This window comes from Mirounga leonina, unplaced genomic scaffold (assembly GCF_011800145.1).
Source record: "Mirounga leonina isolate KUSES-001 unplaced genomic scaffold, KU_Mleo_1.0 Mir_101283, whole genome shotgun sequence".
Classification (NCBI taxonomy): domain Eukaryota; kingdom Metazoa; phylum Chordata; class Mammalia; order Carnivora; family Phocidae; genus Mirounga; species Mirounga leonina.
This window is the reverse complement of record NW_023270096.1, coordinates 1,248,616-1,267,102: the sequence shown is the minus strand read 5'-3', so window position 1 is coordinate 1,267,102 and position 18,487 is coordinate 1,248,616. Positions and strand designations below refer to the sequence as shown.

General features: G+C 39.0%; 1 protein-coding gene and 1 pseudogene across 3 annotated transcripts in view; both read left to right on the top strand.

The window, feature by feature from the left end:
- The first annotated feature begins 4,085 nt into the window (after positions 1–4,085).
- On the top strand, positions 4,086–4,409 carry LOC118012999 (annotated as a pseudogene).
- Positions 4,410–11,965: 7,556 nt separating this feature from the next.
- VSIG4 (V-set and immunoglobulin domain containing 4) overlaps positions 11,966–18,487 on the top strand; it is a 54,810-nt gene continuing 48,288 nt past the window's right edge. The window contains exons 1-3 of one of the 3 annotated variants that reach the window (XM_035011602.1): positions 11,966–12,126; positions 15,808–16,164; positions 16,922–17,203. In XM_035011602.1, coding sequence (XP_034867493.1) covers positions 12,072–12,126; positions 15,808–16,164; positions 16,922–17,203 — 694 coding nt within the window. In that variant the 5' untranslated portion in view covers positions 11,966–12,071. The remainder of the gene's footprint in view (positions 12,127–15,807; positions 16,165–16,921; positions 17,204–18,487) is intronic. The other 2 variants (XM_035011769.1, XM_035011683.1) reach the window with 2 other exon arrangements.

The following is an 18,487-nucleotide window of genomic DNA, read 5'->3' as shown; positions in this document are numbered from 1 at the left end:
CTCTCGCCACTATTGTTCAACATACTACTAGAATCCTAGCAACAACAATCAGACAACAAAAAGAAATAAAAGGTATTCAAATTGGCAAAGAAGAAGTCAAACTCTCTTCACAGATGACATGATACTTTATGTGGAAAATACAAAAGACTCCAACCCCAAATTACTAGAACTCATACAGCAATTCAGTAATCTGGCATGATACAAAATTAATGCACAGAAATTAGATGCTTTCTTTTACACTAACAATGTAACTGTACAAAGAGAAATTAGGGAATGGATTCCACTTACATTAGCACCAAAACCCATAAGATACCTTGGAATAAACCTAACCAAAGAGGTAAAGGATCTATACTCTAGGAACTACAGAACACTCATGAAATAAATTGAAGAAGACACAAAAAGATGGAAAAACATTCTATGCTCATGGATCGGAAGAATAAACATTGTTAAAATGTCTATGCTGCCCAGAGCCATGTGCACTTTCAATGCCATCCCGATCAAACTACCAACGGCATTTTTCAAAGTGCTGGAACAAACAATCCTAAACTTGGTATGGAATCAGAAAATACCCCGAATCACCAAGGAAATGTTGAAAAAGAAAAACAAAGCTGGGGGCATCACGTTGCCTGATTTCAAGCTATACTGCAAAGACATGATCACCAAGACAGCATGGTACTGGCACAAAAACAGACACATAGACCAATAGAACAGAATAGAGAGCCCAGATATGGGCCATCAACTTTATGGTCAAAATCTTTGACAAAGTAGGAAAAAATATGCAGTGGAGAAAAGTCTCTTCAATAAACGGTGCTCGGGAAAATTGGACAGCTATATACAGAAGAATGAAACTGGACCACTCTCTAACACCATACACAAAGATAAACTCAAGATGGTTGGAAGACCTCAATGTGAGACAGGAATCCATCAAAATCCTAGAGGAGAACATAAGCAGTAACAACTTTGACATCGGCCACAACAACTTCTTTCAAGACACATCTCCAAAGACCAGGGAAACAAAAGTGAAAATAAACTTTTGGGACTTCATCAAGATAAAAAGCTTCTGCACAGCAAAGGAAAGAGTCAACAAAACAAAGAGGTAACCCATGGAATGGGAGAAGATTTTTGCAAATGACACTTCAGACAAAGGGCTGATATCCAAGATCTATAAAGAACTTCTCAAACTCAGCACCCAAAAAACAAATAATCACGTCAAAATATGAGCAGAAGACATGAACAGACACTTCTCCAAAGAAGACATACAAATGGCTAACAGACACATGAAAACATGTTAATCATCATTAGCCATCAGGGAAATTCAAATCAAAACCACATTGAGATACCACCTTACACCAGTTAGAATGGAAAAATTGACAAGGCAAGAAACAACAAATGTTGGAGAGGTTGTGGAGAAAGGGGAACCCTCTTACACTGTTGGTGGGAATGCAAGTTGGTACAGCCACTTTGGAAAACAGCGTGGAGGTTCCTCAAAAAATTAAAAATCGAGCTACCCAAATTATGCACTCCTGGGTATTTACCCCAAAGACACAGATGTAGTGAAAAGAAGGACCATATGCACCCCAATGTTCATAGCAACAATGTCCACAATAGCCAAACTGTGGAAAGAGCTGAGATGCCCTTCAACAGATGAATGGATAAAGAAGATGTGGTTCATATATACAATGGAATATTACTCAGCCATCATAAAGGATGGATACCCAACTTTTGCATCAACATGGATGGGACTGGAGGAGATTATGCTAAGTGAACTAAGTCAAGCAGAGAAAGTCAATTATCATATGGTTTCACTTATTTGTGGAACATAAGGGATAGCATGGAGGACATTAGGAGAAGGAAGGGAAAAATGAAGGAAGGGAAATCGGGCGGGGAGTGAGATGAACCATGAGAGACTACAGACTCCAAGTAACAAACTGAGGGTTTTAGAGTGGAGGGGGGGTGGAGGGATGTGTTAGCCCAGTGATGGGTATGAAGGAGGGCAGGTATTGCATGGAGCACTGGGTGTTATATGCAAACAATGAATCATGAAACACTACATCAAAAACTAATGATGTACCGTATGGTGACTAACATAATAAAATTTTTAAAAAATAGAAAAAAAAATAAAAGATTATTATAGGAATTAAAAAAAAAAAGACACACAGCTAATATCCTCAATGGGAAAAAACTGAGAGTTTTCCCTCTAAGGTCAGGAATATGACTATGATGTCCACTCTCACCACTATTGTTCAACATAGTACTAGAAATCCTTACCTCAGTAATCAGACAACAAAAGAAATAAACTGCATCCAAACAGGCAAGGAAGAAGTCAGATTTTTACTCTTCATGGACAACATGATTCTCAATGTAGAAAAACCAAAAGAGTCCACCAAAAAAATTGATAGAACTGATAGAAGAATTCAGCCAAGTCACAGGATATAAAATGAATGCACAGAAATCTGTTGCATATCTATGCACCAAAAATGAATCAGCAGAAAGAGAAATCAAGGAATCAATCGCATTTACAATTGCACCCAAAACCATAAGATACCTAGGAATAAACCTATTCAAAGAGGTAAAGGATCCATACTTTGAAAACTATAGAACACTTATGAAAAAAATTGAGGAAGATACAGAGAATGGAAAAACATTCCATGCTCATGGATTGGAAGAACAAATATTGATAAAATGTCTATACTTACCCAAAAGAGTCTACATATTCAATGCAATCTCTACCAAAATAACACCAGCATTTTTCACAGAGGTGGAACAACGAATGCTAAAATTTGTATGTAACCAGTAAAGACCCAGAATAGCCAAAGTAATGTTCAAAAAGAAAACCAAAGCTGGAGGCATCAGAGTTCTGGACTTCAAGCTATATTACAAAGCTGTAATCATCAAGGTTAGCATGGTACTGGCACAAAAGCAGACACACAGATCAATGAAACAAAATAGAGAACACAGAAATGTACCCACAACTATGTGGTCAACTAATCCGTGACAAAGCAGGGAAGAATATCCAATGGAAAAAAGACAGTCTTTTCAAATGGTGTTGGGAAAATTGGATAGTCACATGCAGAAGAATCTAACTGGACCACTTTCTTACCCCATACACAAAAGTAAATTCCACATGAATGAAAGACCTAAATGTGAGACAGCATTCCATCAAAAACCTAGGGGAGAACACAGACAGAAGCCTCTTTGACCTTGACCACCACAAGTTCTTACTAGACAGGTCTCCAGAGGCAAGGGAAAGAAAAGCAAAAATGAGCTATTATCTTCATCAAGATAAAAAGCTTCTGCACAGTAAAGGAAACAAGAAAACTAACACACAACCAATGGAATGAAAGAAGATATTTGCAAATGACATATCAGATAAAGGGCTAGTATCCAAAATGTATAAAGAAGTGATCAAACTTAACACCCGAAAAAAAAAAAAATCCAGCCAAGAAATGGACAGAAGACATGAACAGATATTTCCCAAAAGAAGGCATACAAAATGGGCGCCTGGGTGGCTGAGTTGGTTAAGTGACTGCCTTCGGCTCAGGTCATGATCCTGGAGTCGGGGGATCGAGTCCCGCATCAGGCTCCCTGCTCAGTGGGGAGTCTGCTTCTCCCTCTGACCCTCCCCCCTCTCATGCTCTCTCTCTCTCATTCTCTCTCTCAAATAAATAAATAAAATCTTAAAAAAAAAAAAAGAAGGCATACAAATGTCTAAGAGATACACAAAAAGATGCTCAACGTCACTCATTGTTGGGGAAATATAAATCAAAACCACAATGAAATACCACCTCACACCATCAGAATGGCTGAAATTAACAACTCAGGAAACAACAGATGTTAGTGAAGATGTGGAGAAAGGGGAACCCTATTGCACTGTTGGTGAGAAAGCAAGCTGGTGAAGTCATTCTAGAAAACAGTATGAAGGTTCCTCAAAAAATTAAAAATAGGGAGACATCTGCTTCCAGGGCTGTGGCCATCACATTCCCAGCCTCAGCAGGCCGCTGAGCTGCACCTGGTGCCAGAAACAGGTACTTCCAATCTCTGAGTCCTGGCTGCCCTTGTGCCACTGTCAGACTTCTCAGCCAGTCATGCTAGATCATCTGAGCTTGATGCCCACACAAATGGATTAAAAGGGCCAGAAGCTAGCTGAACAGATGTTTCAGGGAATTATTCTTTTTCCTGCAATAGTTCGATTTATCTACAGGTACATGGCTCAACAGTTGGGGTGGACTATCTACATAGTTATGACAGGATTTGCTTTTTCATGTTTGTTGACACTTCCTCCATGGCCTATTTATCATTGACATTCCATCAAGTGGTTACCTGTTCAAGACTCAGGCTCAGAAGACAAGAAACCAGGGGAAAGAAAAATTAAGAGACATGCTAAAAATAACTAATTAGGGTTTTCATGATTCAGCTTTACTATTGCATCTGCTTTTGTTTTGTGTGAGATGAGCTCAAAACATGAGCTAAAACCCACCTCTGCCCTTTTCTTGTGTAGATTTTGTTCCCTTTATCACTTCTAACTCAGTTGGCTTTTGATTTATAAATATTTTAGACTTTCTCTTCATAATCTTCCTCTGAGATGAGAACAGAAAACACAAGTATGCAAAGTTTCTTTCAGGTCTACAAAACTAATGATGAATAAATGCCTCATAAATGATAGTACAATTTAACTGTCAAAGTTTTGTAATTCATTATGAATGGTTAAATTGTTTTAATATTTTCAATTAAAACTCAATGCAAGCAAAAAAAAAAAAAAGTTAAAACTACCCTATGACCCAGCAATTGCGTTGTTAGGTATTTATCCAAAGGATACAAACATAGTGATTTGAAGGGCATATGAACCCAAATGTTTATAGCAGCACTATGCACAATAGCTAAAATGTGGAAAGAGCCCAAATGTCCATCGAATGGTGAGTGGATAAAGAAGATGTGGTATAATACAATTGAATATTATTCAGTCATCAGAAGATGAAATCTTGCCATTTGCAATGACATGGATGGAATTAGTGTATTATGCTAAGCAAAGTAAGTCAGTCAGAGAATGACAAATACTGTATGATTTTACTCATATGTGGAATTTAATAAACAAAACAGATAAACATAGGGGAAGGGAAGGAAAAATAAGATAAAAACAGAGAGGGAGGCAAATCATAAGACTCTTAACTATTGGGAACAAACAGAGGATTGCTGGGTGGGAGGGGGTGGGGGATGGAGTAAATGGGTGATGGGCATTAAGGAGGGCATTTGTTATAATGAGCACTGGGTGTTATATGCAAGTGATGAATCTCTAAATTCTACCCTTGAAACTAATATTACACTATATGTTAACTAACGAATTTAAATAAAATCTTGAATGAAAAAATATTTTATGTTGAAAATTGAACTCCACAGGAGTTACAAATTTTATAAATAATAAAACTAGATTTAATTTTAGTTTATTTATTTATAAAATTGTAAAATAAATGTACATGAAAATCTAGGGAAAACTTCAGTCCCATATTTTAAATACTAGCAAAAATCCCTGCTTTTCAAAAACAGGTTTCAGAAAACCCTGGAATAATAGAAGTCATTTGTTGTATGTAGAATCAACCTACATGGAATTGCAAATTATTTAGAAAACTGCCACACTTTTGGTGTTTAACACAAATTCCTGTTCTAGACATTAATAAGGTCTTAGAATATTGTTTAGAACTTAAAAAAAAAAAACAACTTTTTTATTCCCTCCAACTTTGATGTATTCCTCATCCTTTTTGTGTGGTCTTAATTGTCTCCTAGATATTAAATCTTGCTTAGGCACCAGCAAGTAACAATTTAAACCATGTTTTTAAGTTATGGCATGTAACAGACAGAAGGAAATACAACAGACAGCCAAAGGTAGTGGGATCCCTGTCTATTTTCCAGCAGGAAGCTGGATTGAGGGGGAATTCAAAAATAAATTCAAGTGGAAATCTCAATTTTAGTGTAATCTTCAGTAAAATTGGACACAGTGTTGAGAAACAACAAAGGGAATAGCTTGTACTGCCCAGTGGTTTCTGCAGATATCTGGGGTTCAAACATTTCATTAAGATTTGGGACATATTATGGTGGAGAAGGACCATTCAAAGCTATAAAATCATGGTCATTTAAATTTGGTAAAACATTGAATGGGTTCTTCAGATCATCCAAATTAGGTCATTAGAATCTTGAAATCTTTCTCCAAAGTCACTTACCAGCTCCTCATCAAACAGGAAATGCAGGGGAATTTTCATGTATTGTACCATCTTCTTGTATGTAGAAAGATGTTTTTTATATATGATGCGGAAGAAAAGGGAGTCCAAGAGAAATTATATTTAACAAGTCCTACACTTCTAAATGTATCAGGACACAGGATTAGGGTTATTCTATCACTCTTCTGAGTCACACTCTACAAAATGTCTCCTGGAAGAGTATCTCAACAATGAATAATGTATTCATCTCTGGTCTGAGAAGCTAACATCAGCCTTCCTTAATATAGCCACTATTTCAATCTTCATATTTCCACAGAAGAAGAATAAAGATTTTTCATGTAAAAAAAAAAAAATACCTTTCGTGTAATCACATCAACATCCATTGATTTTGGAATAGTGCTAAACACTATGACGTAGATCTCTGCAGGACCCGCTTCTCATAAAATCTAAGGCAGACTGTGGAAGACTAGTATCAGTAAGCAACAAAGGAGGTTCTTTCTAAGAAAGAACTTATTTGAATGCCATGTGCAAACTCAAATTTATTATAGCACATCCCTTTGGTAATTTTTTCATGATTTTTGTCTTAAAATCAGAGACATCATAATATATTCTCTCAAGTTTATGTAACAGTTTTCAGGACTCTTCATATATATTATCTCATTTGATATTCACAATAACTCATGAAGCAAGAAAAGCAGTTATTATTATCCTTAGGCTACATAAAAGTGAACTCAGATTCAAAGAGGTTAATTGCCTTGTCAATTAACTAAGTAAGTGGTAGGGTTAGGACGAGGATGATAAGTGTTCTGATCCTTCTGCAAGTATGATTTCATACCTTTTTTCCCATCAACTTCAAGTGGACTTACATCTCATTATTAATTTTTTAATTAAATTTATACTCTAGGTAGAAAGAGAGAGCACTGGTATATTTTTTAAATATTTTATTTATTTATTTTCAAAAGAAAGAGAAAGAGAGTACACATGAGCATGGGGAGGAGCAGAGGGGGAGGGCAGGAGATGGGGGAAGAATCTCAAACGGACTCCATGATGAGCTCAGAGACTGATGTAGGGCTTGATCTCATGACCCTGAGATCATGACCTGAGCCAAAACCAAGAGTTGGCTGCTCAACTGATTGAGTCACCCAGGAGCCCCAAGAGTACTGGTGTCTTTATCAGCCAATCATTCTTAGAATTTAGTTAAATACTTTGAGTAAAAACTCATCTCTTGAGAGATTTGCAAAACTGACAGAAGAGTATTTTCATTTACTTAATTTTCTAAAGATTGTAGTTTTCTTTACGAACTGTTCTTTATACAGGAAAGAGAAAATGGCACTACAGACAAAGAGCTGATATCCAAGATCTATAAAGAACTTCTCAAACTCAACACCCAAAAAACAAATAATCAAGTCAAAAAATGGGCAGAAGACATGAACAGACACTTCTCCAAAGAAGACATACAAATGGCTAACAGACACATTGAAACATGTTCATCATCATTAGCCATCAGGGAAATTCAAATCAAAACCATATTGAGATACCACCTTACACCAGTTAGAATGGCAAAAATGGACAGGGCAAGAAACAACAAATGTTGGAGAGGTTGTGGAGAAAGGGGAACCCTCTTGCACTGTTGGTGGGAATGCAAGTTGGTACAGCCACTTTGGAAAACAGTGTGGAGGTTCCTCAAAAAATTAAAAATAGAGCTATCCTATGACCCAACAATTGCACTCCTGGGTATTTACCCCAAACACACAGATGTAGTGAAAAGAAGGACCATATGCACCCCAATGTTCATAGCAGCAATGTCCACAATAACCAAACTGTGGAAAGAGTTGAGATGCCCTTCAACAGATGAATGGATAAAGAAGATGTGGTCCATATATACGATGGAATATTACTCAGCCATCAGAAAGGATGAATACCCAACTTTTGCATCAACATGGATGGGACTGGAGGAGATTATGCTAAGTGAAATAAGTCAAGCAGAGAAAGTCAATTATCATATGGTTTCACTTATTTGTGGAACATAAGGAATAGAATGGAGGACATTAGGAGAAGGAAGGGAAAAAATGAAGGGGGGGAAATCAGAGTGGGAGGTGAACCATGAGAGACTATGGACTCCGAGTAACAAACTGAGGGTTTTAGAGGGGAAGGGAGTGGGGAGATGGGTTACCCCAGTGATGGGTATTAAGGAGGGCACGTATTGCATGGAGCACTGGGTGTTATACACAAACAATGAATCATGGAACACTACATCAAAAACTAATGATGTACTATATGGTGACTAACATAACATTTTACATATATATAAAACTTATAAAGCTCAACACCCTCTAAAAAAATTAAACTCCCAAAAAACAATCCTATTAAAAAATGGGCAGAAAACCTGAATAGACATTTTTTCAAAGATGTACAGATGACTAACAGACACATGAAAAGATGTTCAACAGCACTCATCATCAGGGAAATTCAAATCAAAACTACAATAAGCTACCACCTCACACCTTTGAGAATGGCTAAAATCAACAACAGCTGTTGGTGAGGATGTGGAGGAAGTAGAATCCTCTTGCATTTCTGGTGGGAGTGCAAACTGGTGCAGCCACTCTAGAAAACAGTATGGAGGTCCCTCAGAAAGTTAAAAATAGAACTACCCTATGATCCAACTATTGCACTACTAGGTATTTAGCCAAAGAATACCAAAACACTAATTCAAAGGGATACATGCACTCTTATTTTTCTAGAGTATCATTTACAATAACCAAGATATGGAATCAGCCTGTGTCCATCAACTGATGAATAGGTAAAAGATGATGTGGTATTTATATACAGTGGAATACTATTCAGCCATAAAAAATAATGAAATCTTGCCAGTTACAGTGATGTGGATGGAGCTAGAGAGTATTATACTCAGTGAAATAAGTCAGTCAGAGAAAGACAATACCATATGATTTCTCTCATACGTGGAATTTAAGAAACAAAACAGATGAACATAAGGGAAGGAAAGAAAGATCAGCAAACCAAGAAACAGACTCTTAACTATAGAGAGCAAACTGATTTACCAGATGGGAGGTGGGTGAGAGGATGGGTTAAGTAAGTGATGGGGGTTAAGGAGTCCACTTGTCATGATGAACACAGGGTGATGTATAGAACTGTTGATTAGTATAGTATACACCTGAAACTAATGTAACATTGTAAGTTAGCTAACTGGAATTAAAACAACAACTTAAAAAAAGTGATAATATTAAAAAAGTTAAGAATAGAACTACCCTATGATCCAGTAATTGCTCTACTAGGTATTTACCCAAAGAATATTAAAACACTAATTTGAAGGGATACATGCACCCCTATGTTTATAGCAGCATTATTTACAATAGCCAAGATATAGAAGCAGCCTAAGTGTTCATTGACTGACGAATGATTAAGAGGATTATATATAAATATATAATATATAAATATTACATATTTAACCATATTCAGCCATACAAAAGAATGAAATCTTACCATTTGCAACAACATGGATGGAGCTTGAGAGTATAATGCTAAATGAAATAAATCAGCCAGAGAAAGACAAATATAATATGATTTCCTTGTATGTGGAATTTAAGAAATAAAACAAGTGAGCAAAGGGAAGAGAGACAGTGAGGGATAGAGAGAAGTCAAAAGCAGACTCTTAATTTTAGAGAACAAACTGATGGTTAGTAGAGGGGAGTTGGGTGGGTCAAGGTTAAATATGTGATGAAGATTAAGGAATGTACTTGCTGTGATGAGCACCAGGTTTGTATGGAAGTGTTGAATGACCCTATTATGTACCTGAAACTGATATAACACTATATGTTAACTAATTGGAATTAAAATAAAAACTGCAAAAAAGGAAAGAGTACAATACTCATCATGAAAGATTGTAAGTACCAAATGAATTAATCCATGAAAAGTGCTTAGTACAGGGCATGGAAGAGTAAAAGTTCAAGAGATAGTGACTATCATTTTTATAGTTGTTATTGTATGTATAGTGTAGTTTGATTCTTAAAAATCTTAAATAATGTAAACATCAAATCTAACAGTGCTCATGTTACAAGTGAGGAAGCTGAAGTTCAGATTTAACTTGCTCAAATTCTCAGAATGAAGTAGATGCAGAGTCAGGCCCTTCTCTGTTTCCTGACTTCCTCTTCAATGTTCTTCTCAGTGCTACTGATCCCACTGCAGGATTGGAATTCTTCCCCAGAGAAATGCTGTGCATGTTTTCTGGGACATTTATCTTCACATCTAGAAGGTCCTAACAAGAGGCCAGAGGCAGTTCAAAAATACAGTCACCAGGTCAGACAGAAATTAACACTAGTCCAATGAGGCATGGGTTTTCAGCTCCTCATTAGGAAAAACCATAAAGGGGAGGTGTGTGTGTGTGTGCACGCATGCACGTGTGCATGTGTGTGTGCCTGTGTGTGTGTGTGTGTGTCTGTTAGGGTTTTAGTTGTAAAATACAAAAAAGGGGCTCTCCAAAGCTCAGGGTTCTCTGTGTGAGGAACCCAATGGAAAACAATGATTAGAAGTTCAAATGAGGTGGACTGAATGAAATAACCAAAAATCAAGGGACAACCAGACAAGAGGGATTGAATCTGGGAAGCAGAGGTGCTTGACAGAATTCCATGTAACAGTGTCAGGGCCTGAAATGCTGTAGTCTTCGCTTAGCCTTTTTCCAGTCCCAAATCATCTGTATATAATTACCCTTGGCAAGCATGTGGAGGAGATACTGTCTGTCCTTGGGGTCTCACTACCCCTTTCTACACAGATCACCCCTCCCCAACCAAGGCCTCTCTTATCCCTCCAATTAAAAAAAGAAGCCAAGCTTAGACTTTACTTACAGTTTGGTATGAATTTGTTGATGTATTTTGGAGGTGTTTATATTTTCAATGTTTAGTAGACTGTGAGCAGTGCCAAACCTAGGGGTAGACTGCTGGTGAACTTACAGTCACTCTGGGACTTGTGAAGTGATGCAATTAAGCTTCTTAGTAAGCCTAATGCCTCTCTCTTGCTGATCACAGATATGTACCAATTAAAAGTCATTGAAAAGTTAACCTAATAGACATACCACTACCTGGTCAATGGGCAAGTACACTGGATGTTAAACTTAATTTTCCCTTTAAGAAAAATATAATAGACCCCAAATGAGCACTAATGGGAACACTTACCACCAAAGAGGTGGAGCTATTGGAGAAAGTGATTCAAAGATATGAGATATGGGAATATATATCCCCATGACAACTTTATCCATGGGCTTGCCAATTATTTAAGCTTTGATTTGTAGAAAGCTCTTTCATACACTTAATCTCTTATACTCTGAAGCCCACAGGCACCCACTCCCAACACTCTGTTCATTTGCAAAAGTGTATCAGGCAGGAGTTAACAGTATGACTGCTGAATATTGCACAGGTCAGCAATGTTGATCTCTCCTTCCTAGGCCCATCAGAAAGGAAAATACCACCATACTGGAGTGAGAAAACTCATCCCAAAGTCACCCCCCTACCTCTGAGTCTTGTGGAAGAAACCTAAAATAAACACAGCCTGGGAGATCAAAGACCAGAGAACCTTACTGGCTCCATGGAAAGTCAAGTCAACACGCTGGGGTAGGGGGGATTTCTTCACTCACCCTGAACCTCCAATCCCAGGCAGGGGAGGGTGGAGATACTCACGTGACTTGTGCTGAAATAGGGAAGGAAGGAGAATGTGAGATGGGGCTGGGAATCCAAGTGAGAGATATAGAGAAGGAAGGGAAGTGAGCAAGCACAGACGCTGGCAGCCATCAGAAGTTCAAGCCTCTTTGACAACAGGAGGCGAGAAGAAAGGACAGAAGTGGTTCTGGCTGCAATGGGGCTCTTACTGGGCCTCCTGCTCCTGGACCACCTAACAGTGGTCACCTATGGTAAGGCAGCAAATGGGGGCCTGGTTACCACTGCTGGCACCAGCAAAAGGCTGGGGGTTTGGGATTGAATGGCTACTGGGGAAAGCCTATTCCTGCTGAATAGGTGAATGTTCTCAGACTGTGCTGCAGACTCTCTCAGCTTTGGGTAGTTGAAGCCTGCTGAAGAAGCCAGGAGGTAAGTTTGGATGGAAATTGAAAAAGATCCTCTCTTGAAAAACATCCACATGATTTACTAGTACTTGTCATATCTCAGGGACATTAAGAAGGTGCCCAATGCCATCCAAATCCCTCCTCCATCTTATTTCACCTGAAATTCTACCATTATACATTAACCCCTCTGTCTCCAGGTCTTGATCCCTGTTAATATATACAACCCTCAAAGAAGGAATGTTGTCTAAAAGCTAGATGGGACCTTAAAAGTGACCTAGAACTTGGCTGTTATGAACAGTGCTCAAAATATCTGTTCACATAACTTCCAGTGACTGAGAGTTGATGACATTTCCAGAGTATCTAGTCTATCCAGGGGCAGCTACAAATGTTAAGATGTTCTTTCTTGTGTTGAACTAAATATACTTCCTTGTGGCTTCCATTCTAAGGCCCTAGCTCTTTTTCTTAGAGACACATAGAACATATCTACTCCCTCGATGCTGTGACAGCCCTTTAGAGTTCTGAGGGCAGACATCATTCCTCTTGATTCATCTCTTCTCCAAGATAAACAAGCCCTAACTCCTTCAATTGGTCCTCACAGGACTTGTTTCTTACCATCTCCTGGGGTAACTCAGTTTCCTGTGAATATGGCCCAGTTTGTCCAGGCTACGTGTGGGAAATTAATGCTGGATATGTATCCGAAAAGAGGTCTTACTATCCCATAGAAGCATTATTTCCTTGAGTATTCCTCCATCCTCTTTTACATCCCTGAGAATTGAGATAGACTTTTAGGTAACTAAGCCTAAGTAATAACTAAGAGAGACCCAAGATACAGCAAAGGGATTCTTACTGCACATCTACTTGTTCCATATCTTTAGAGGGAGATGCCAGATATATGTTAGCTTGGTGTCCCTTCTATTCAGTGTTTCTCTAGGCTCTCTGAAAACCACAAGGATAGTTGGAAGGTATAAGTCAATTCTATTGAGGTTACCTTCACTTTGGAAATCAGAGTACATAATATACAATGTCTTTTTTAGGTGTGTGATGCTTCGTGCCTACCATAAACTGTCTCTTTGTGATACTAATGAAGCAGGAGGGGAAAGAGGAGGAAATGAGAAGGAGGAAGAATAGAAATTAGATGGAAGGATACACTGAAGGGAGGAAAGAAGAAGGAAGGGAGGAAGTAAAGGGGGCAAAAACATGTAATTCTTTGAAGTCTGGTTACTAATCTGTCCCATGCCCCTATTCTGGAATGTAGGAATCAAGCCTGACATACTTTTAGAAGTGACTTTCAAGATTGAGAAATTGAGACTGGCTATTCACATAATTGACTGGCCAGAGTGGGCTATGTGAGAATCCCCAGTAAGTTCCCAGAGAGGGTAATGCAAGCCAAGCTTTGCAGTTCCCCCAAGGCCAGAGGGAAGATATACATACACATAGACAAAGGCATTTTCAGCTGTTCCAGATGTCCTCACAGCAGAATGCTGTTTGTTGTCAGGAAAAGTATACAAGAATGCTTTTCAGAGGAGGGGCAGGAGATTTGTGAGAGCTGGAAGATTAATGGGAAAGAGCACATTAAACTGAAAGGTTCAGATGGTTTTCATGGGGCTTAGGGCTGGTATGTGTGTGCTTGTAAGTGACACATGCATGTTCATGATGATGATAAGCTGCATCTGAATGCATATGGAGGCCTGAACTAGCAATAGTACAGTGACACTCACCACCATCTGGTGAAAGTTCACCACCAGCTAGAAAATGTAATTATTTAACTTCCATTTCCATTATAGCCTATTAGCATTGAATCATCTAGGATTGGAGGGGATCTTAAGGAGTAATGCTGTCCAAGACTTAAACAAAGCTCAGAACTTCTCCCAGACTGCTTAGTTCATCAATAAACAGCTCTAATTAATTATAAAGTTCATTGTTAGGGCAAACCAAAATCTGCCCCTGTTGCACTCCCATTCATGGGTCTGAGTTCTGCTCCCTGCCTAATCTGAAACTCTCCAGAGACTATGTGACGGATTTAGCAACATGGACTCATGTTTATTTATTCTTTTCTACTCGAGGCCAAATATGCTAGTGATGTTCTGATGTTCTAAGAATCCATGGTGAGGGCACAGGCTAGAGGCCTGACTTTAGTCTCTCCCCTGGGACTTGGTACTTGGCAACAAATTCTGGGAGCTAGAAGGCATGCTCCCACCCTACCATTTGTTTGATTGAAGCCTGAGAATCCTGGGCTACATAACAGGCTTTTATTCAGTAATATCTCACATTTTGAACCTCCTTCTTCTAGGACAGACATAAATAAATTGTCTACATAGAATCCCTCACTCCTGGTTGGAGTTAAATAAAACACAAAATCCTTAAAATATGAGCTTATGAATGAAAATTTCTTTTTTTAAGATTTTTTTTATTTCAGAGAGAGAGAGAGCATGAGAAGGGAGAGGGGCAGAGGGAAAAGGAGAAGCACACTCCTTGCTGAGCAGGGAACCTGACACAGGGCTCAATCCCAGGACCCCAGGATCATGACCTGAGATGAAGACAGACACTTAATTGACTGAGCCACCCAGGCACCCTGAATGAAAATTCTAATAGGAAGTGATGCCTCTCTCAACACTCCCAATTCCTCTCTACCATGTTTCCCTCCCCAGCACACCAAGGAACAATCTCTTTTTGGTCCTACTACCATTCCTACCACAGCCAGCTTTAGGATTTTATTCAGACCCCTTTCCTTTCCAGACATTTTCCTCTCCATTCCTCCTCAAGATGGAATTTTCCAATGTACCTTTGGTGAAATCTAAGAGAAAGCAAAAGGGAAATAAAGATAAATCAGAAAAAAAGTTCAGGCTTACAAAGTGCAGATTTCAAACTTAACAATAACCAATGATTTTGTTAAACAGGAGTACATTTCACACAAGTTTCCACCCTCAGAATTGCCCTGTGTCCTTCCTCCCTTCCAGAGAAGGGCTTAGGGTCAGGGACCCAAATACTGAGGCTTTCTGAGGGAGCAATAGGGAATAAGCGGGGAATATGGCCCTTTCTTTCTTAGCCCTGCAGCCCCCACATTTCTCCAGGTATATAATTACATAATAAAATAACCTAGACACAACAGTTCAGCATTTGCTCCTACACTTCTTTTGGAAAATACTGAAAGAAGTTCTTTTTCATAGACTTACAGAACTTCAGAGTTTAAAGAATCCCTAGAGATCATTCCATTCAAACTCTCTACATTATAGATGAAGAAAATGGGTCCTCATGGTGGAAAGTGACTTATCCAGGGTCATCTCACAGCAAGGCAGTGATGGGAAAGGAACTTGAAACAGACAAGAGCCAAACAGTGTTAAGAGTTTTCCTTCTGAGGACTGGTTCTGATTGATGGGAAGGCTGACAGAGAACAAAAGGGCACATGGAATCTAAAAGTATGATGGAAGGAAATTTGAGAGGTGTTTCTCAGAAGTCTCTTGAGGTCTGCCACTGCCATCCTAGCTCCCAAGCGGGTATGCCATCTATGTCCACTTTCTTCCTCCTTTTCAGGCCATCCCATCCTGGAAGCACCTGAGAGTGTGATAGGGCCTTGGAAAGGAGATGTGAATATTCCCTGCACCTATGGTTCTCTGCAAGGCTACACTCAAGTCTTGGTAAAGTGGCTGGTACAACGTGGCTTGGACCCAGTCACCATCTTCCTACGTGATTCCTCTGGAGACCATATCCAGCAAGCAAAGTACCGGGGCCGTCTGCAAGTGAACCACAAGGTTCCAGGAGATGTGTCCCTCCAACTGAATACCCTGGAGATGGATGACCGGAGCCACTACACATGTGAAGTCACTTGGCAGACCCCTAATGGCAACCAAGTGGTGAGAGATAAGATCATTGAGCTCCGTGTCCAGAAACGTGAGTAACTGTGATGATAGGAAAGCACTGAGTGACAAAGAACAAATAGAGGACTATAATACTAGGAAAGCTTTAGAAATCCAGAGAATTTTATTTACTTGTACACAGGCTTTCTTCAGTCATATGTGCTAATCAGGGGAAGTGGACAGGGAGAGGATCCTCAAGGTCATCACTCTCACAGTATAATTTAAGAAATGTTGGGAAGGGTTCCTGGCTCTCAAATCTCTACCCCTTCAAGCATCCCAGAAATTCTAGCATCCACACCCTGGTTGCCCTCCTTCAGCTATGGGTCTTAAAACTCATAAAAATAAGTATATCTATCTTATCAGAGTATTGGAGAGTAAATAGATGCTGACAGAGAAGATCTGGGGAAAGAGATATGGGGGTTAGCCAAGATACATTTTGCTGACTTGACAGTTTTGTGAAAACCTGGCCCTGGTAATCCAAAACTGCAGATAATCCAAAATCTCTATCTACTAAAGGCTAAAATAATCTCTCTATATATTTAAAAAAAATCAGTTGATTTGTAAATCCAAATAATCCAAACCTCCAGATAACACAAAACAGTACCTAATCTTCCAAAGAAAGCTATTTTTATTTACATTATCCTATTTCTTACCCCCTCCTAAGTCAGGAGCCCCTTTTAGTTCCCTTTGCAGTTATATAATTATCCCTATATCCAGCAAAGATGACTCAGCCTTGTCTTCACATATTCTTGTAACTTCCCAGAGCCTCCTCTCTTGTCTTCACTTTGCAGTCTCTGTTTCCAAGCCCACAGTGACGACTGGCAGTGGCTATGGCTTCACAGTGCCCCAGGGAATGAGGATTAGCCTTCAATGCCAGGCTTGGGGTTCTCCTCCCATCAGTTATGTTTGGTACAAGGAACAGACCAACAATCAAGAACCCATCAAAGTAGCAGTCTTGAGTACCTTACTCTTCAAGCCTGCCGTGGTGGCTGACTCGGGCTCCTATTTCTGTACTGCCAAGGGCCGGGTAGGCTCTGAGCAGCGCAGCAACATTGTGGAGTTTGTGGTCAAAGGTAAGCAACCCTTTCTCTTGGTGATCCTAGCAATGGACCACCTTGTACTGGAGATAACTCAGTACAGTAGTGCCTTTATTCCAGAGAAGAGAGTTTGTGTGTGTGGAGAGAGGGGGTGTCCTGGGTTGTACAATCACAAAAAAAAGAAAAATTCCAGACTGATGGTAATAAAGCTGGAGACAACACCTGTCATGTTATAGGTTAAGAAGATAAAGATGGTAAAGGGGAAAGTGACATTCACTAAGCAAATCATATTTGCCAGATACAATTCACAAGAACTTAACACACATTCTGTAACTGAATCCCACATTTAACTCATGAGATAGCTATCATTACTCACATTTTACAGAAGAAGAAAGTGAAAATCAGAAAGGGAATTTTTTTTTTTTTTTTTTTTTTGCCCAGGGGTTAACAGTTAGGAAGTTCAAGTGGGAACTTGTACACAGATCACATACTCTTTCCATTATGTCTGATTGTCTCTATGATTGAATATTTATTAGCTCCTGACACCCTTCGAATCTTTTTTATTTGTTCTTTTTTTGAGTATAGTTGACACACAATGTTACATTAGTTTCAGGTACACCACATAGTGATTTGACAAGTTTATACATTATGCTATGTTCACCACAAATGTAGCTACCATAATATCACTATTATAATATCATTAACTATATTCTTTTTTTACTGTGCCTTTTATTCCCTTTTATTCCCTAACTGGAAGCCTGTATCTCCCACATCTCCTCACATATTTTGCCCATATCCCCACTCTCCTCCCCATCAGTTTGTTCTTTGCATTTATGGGTCTGATTCTACTTTTTGTTTATTCATTTATTTAGGTCCCACATATGAGTGGAATCACATGGTATTTGTATTTATTTATTTATTTATTTATTTATTTAAGGGAGAGAGAGAGAACAAGAAAGCACAAGCAGGGGAGGGGCAGGGACAGAGGCAGAGGGACAAACAGATTCCCTGCTAAATGGGGAGTCTGACCTGGGGCTTGATCCCAGGACCCTAGACCATAGCCTGAGCTGAAGTCAGACACTCAACTAACTGAGCCAACCAGATGTCCCAGTATTTGTCTTTCTTAGTCTGACATATATCACTTAACATAATGCCCTCTAGGTCCATCCATGTTTTCTCAAATGGCATGATATTTTACTCCTTTATGACTCTGTAATATTCCATTGTGTGTGTGTATGGGGATGTGTGCAAGTGTGTGTGTGTATATATATATGTATGTATATATATATATATATATATATATATATATATATATATATA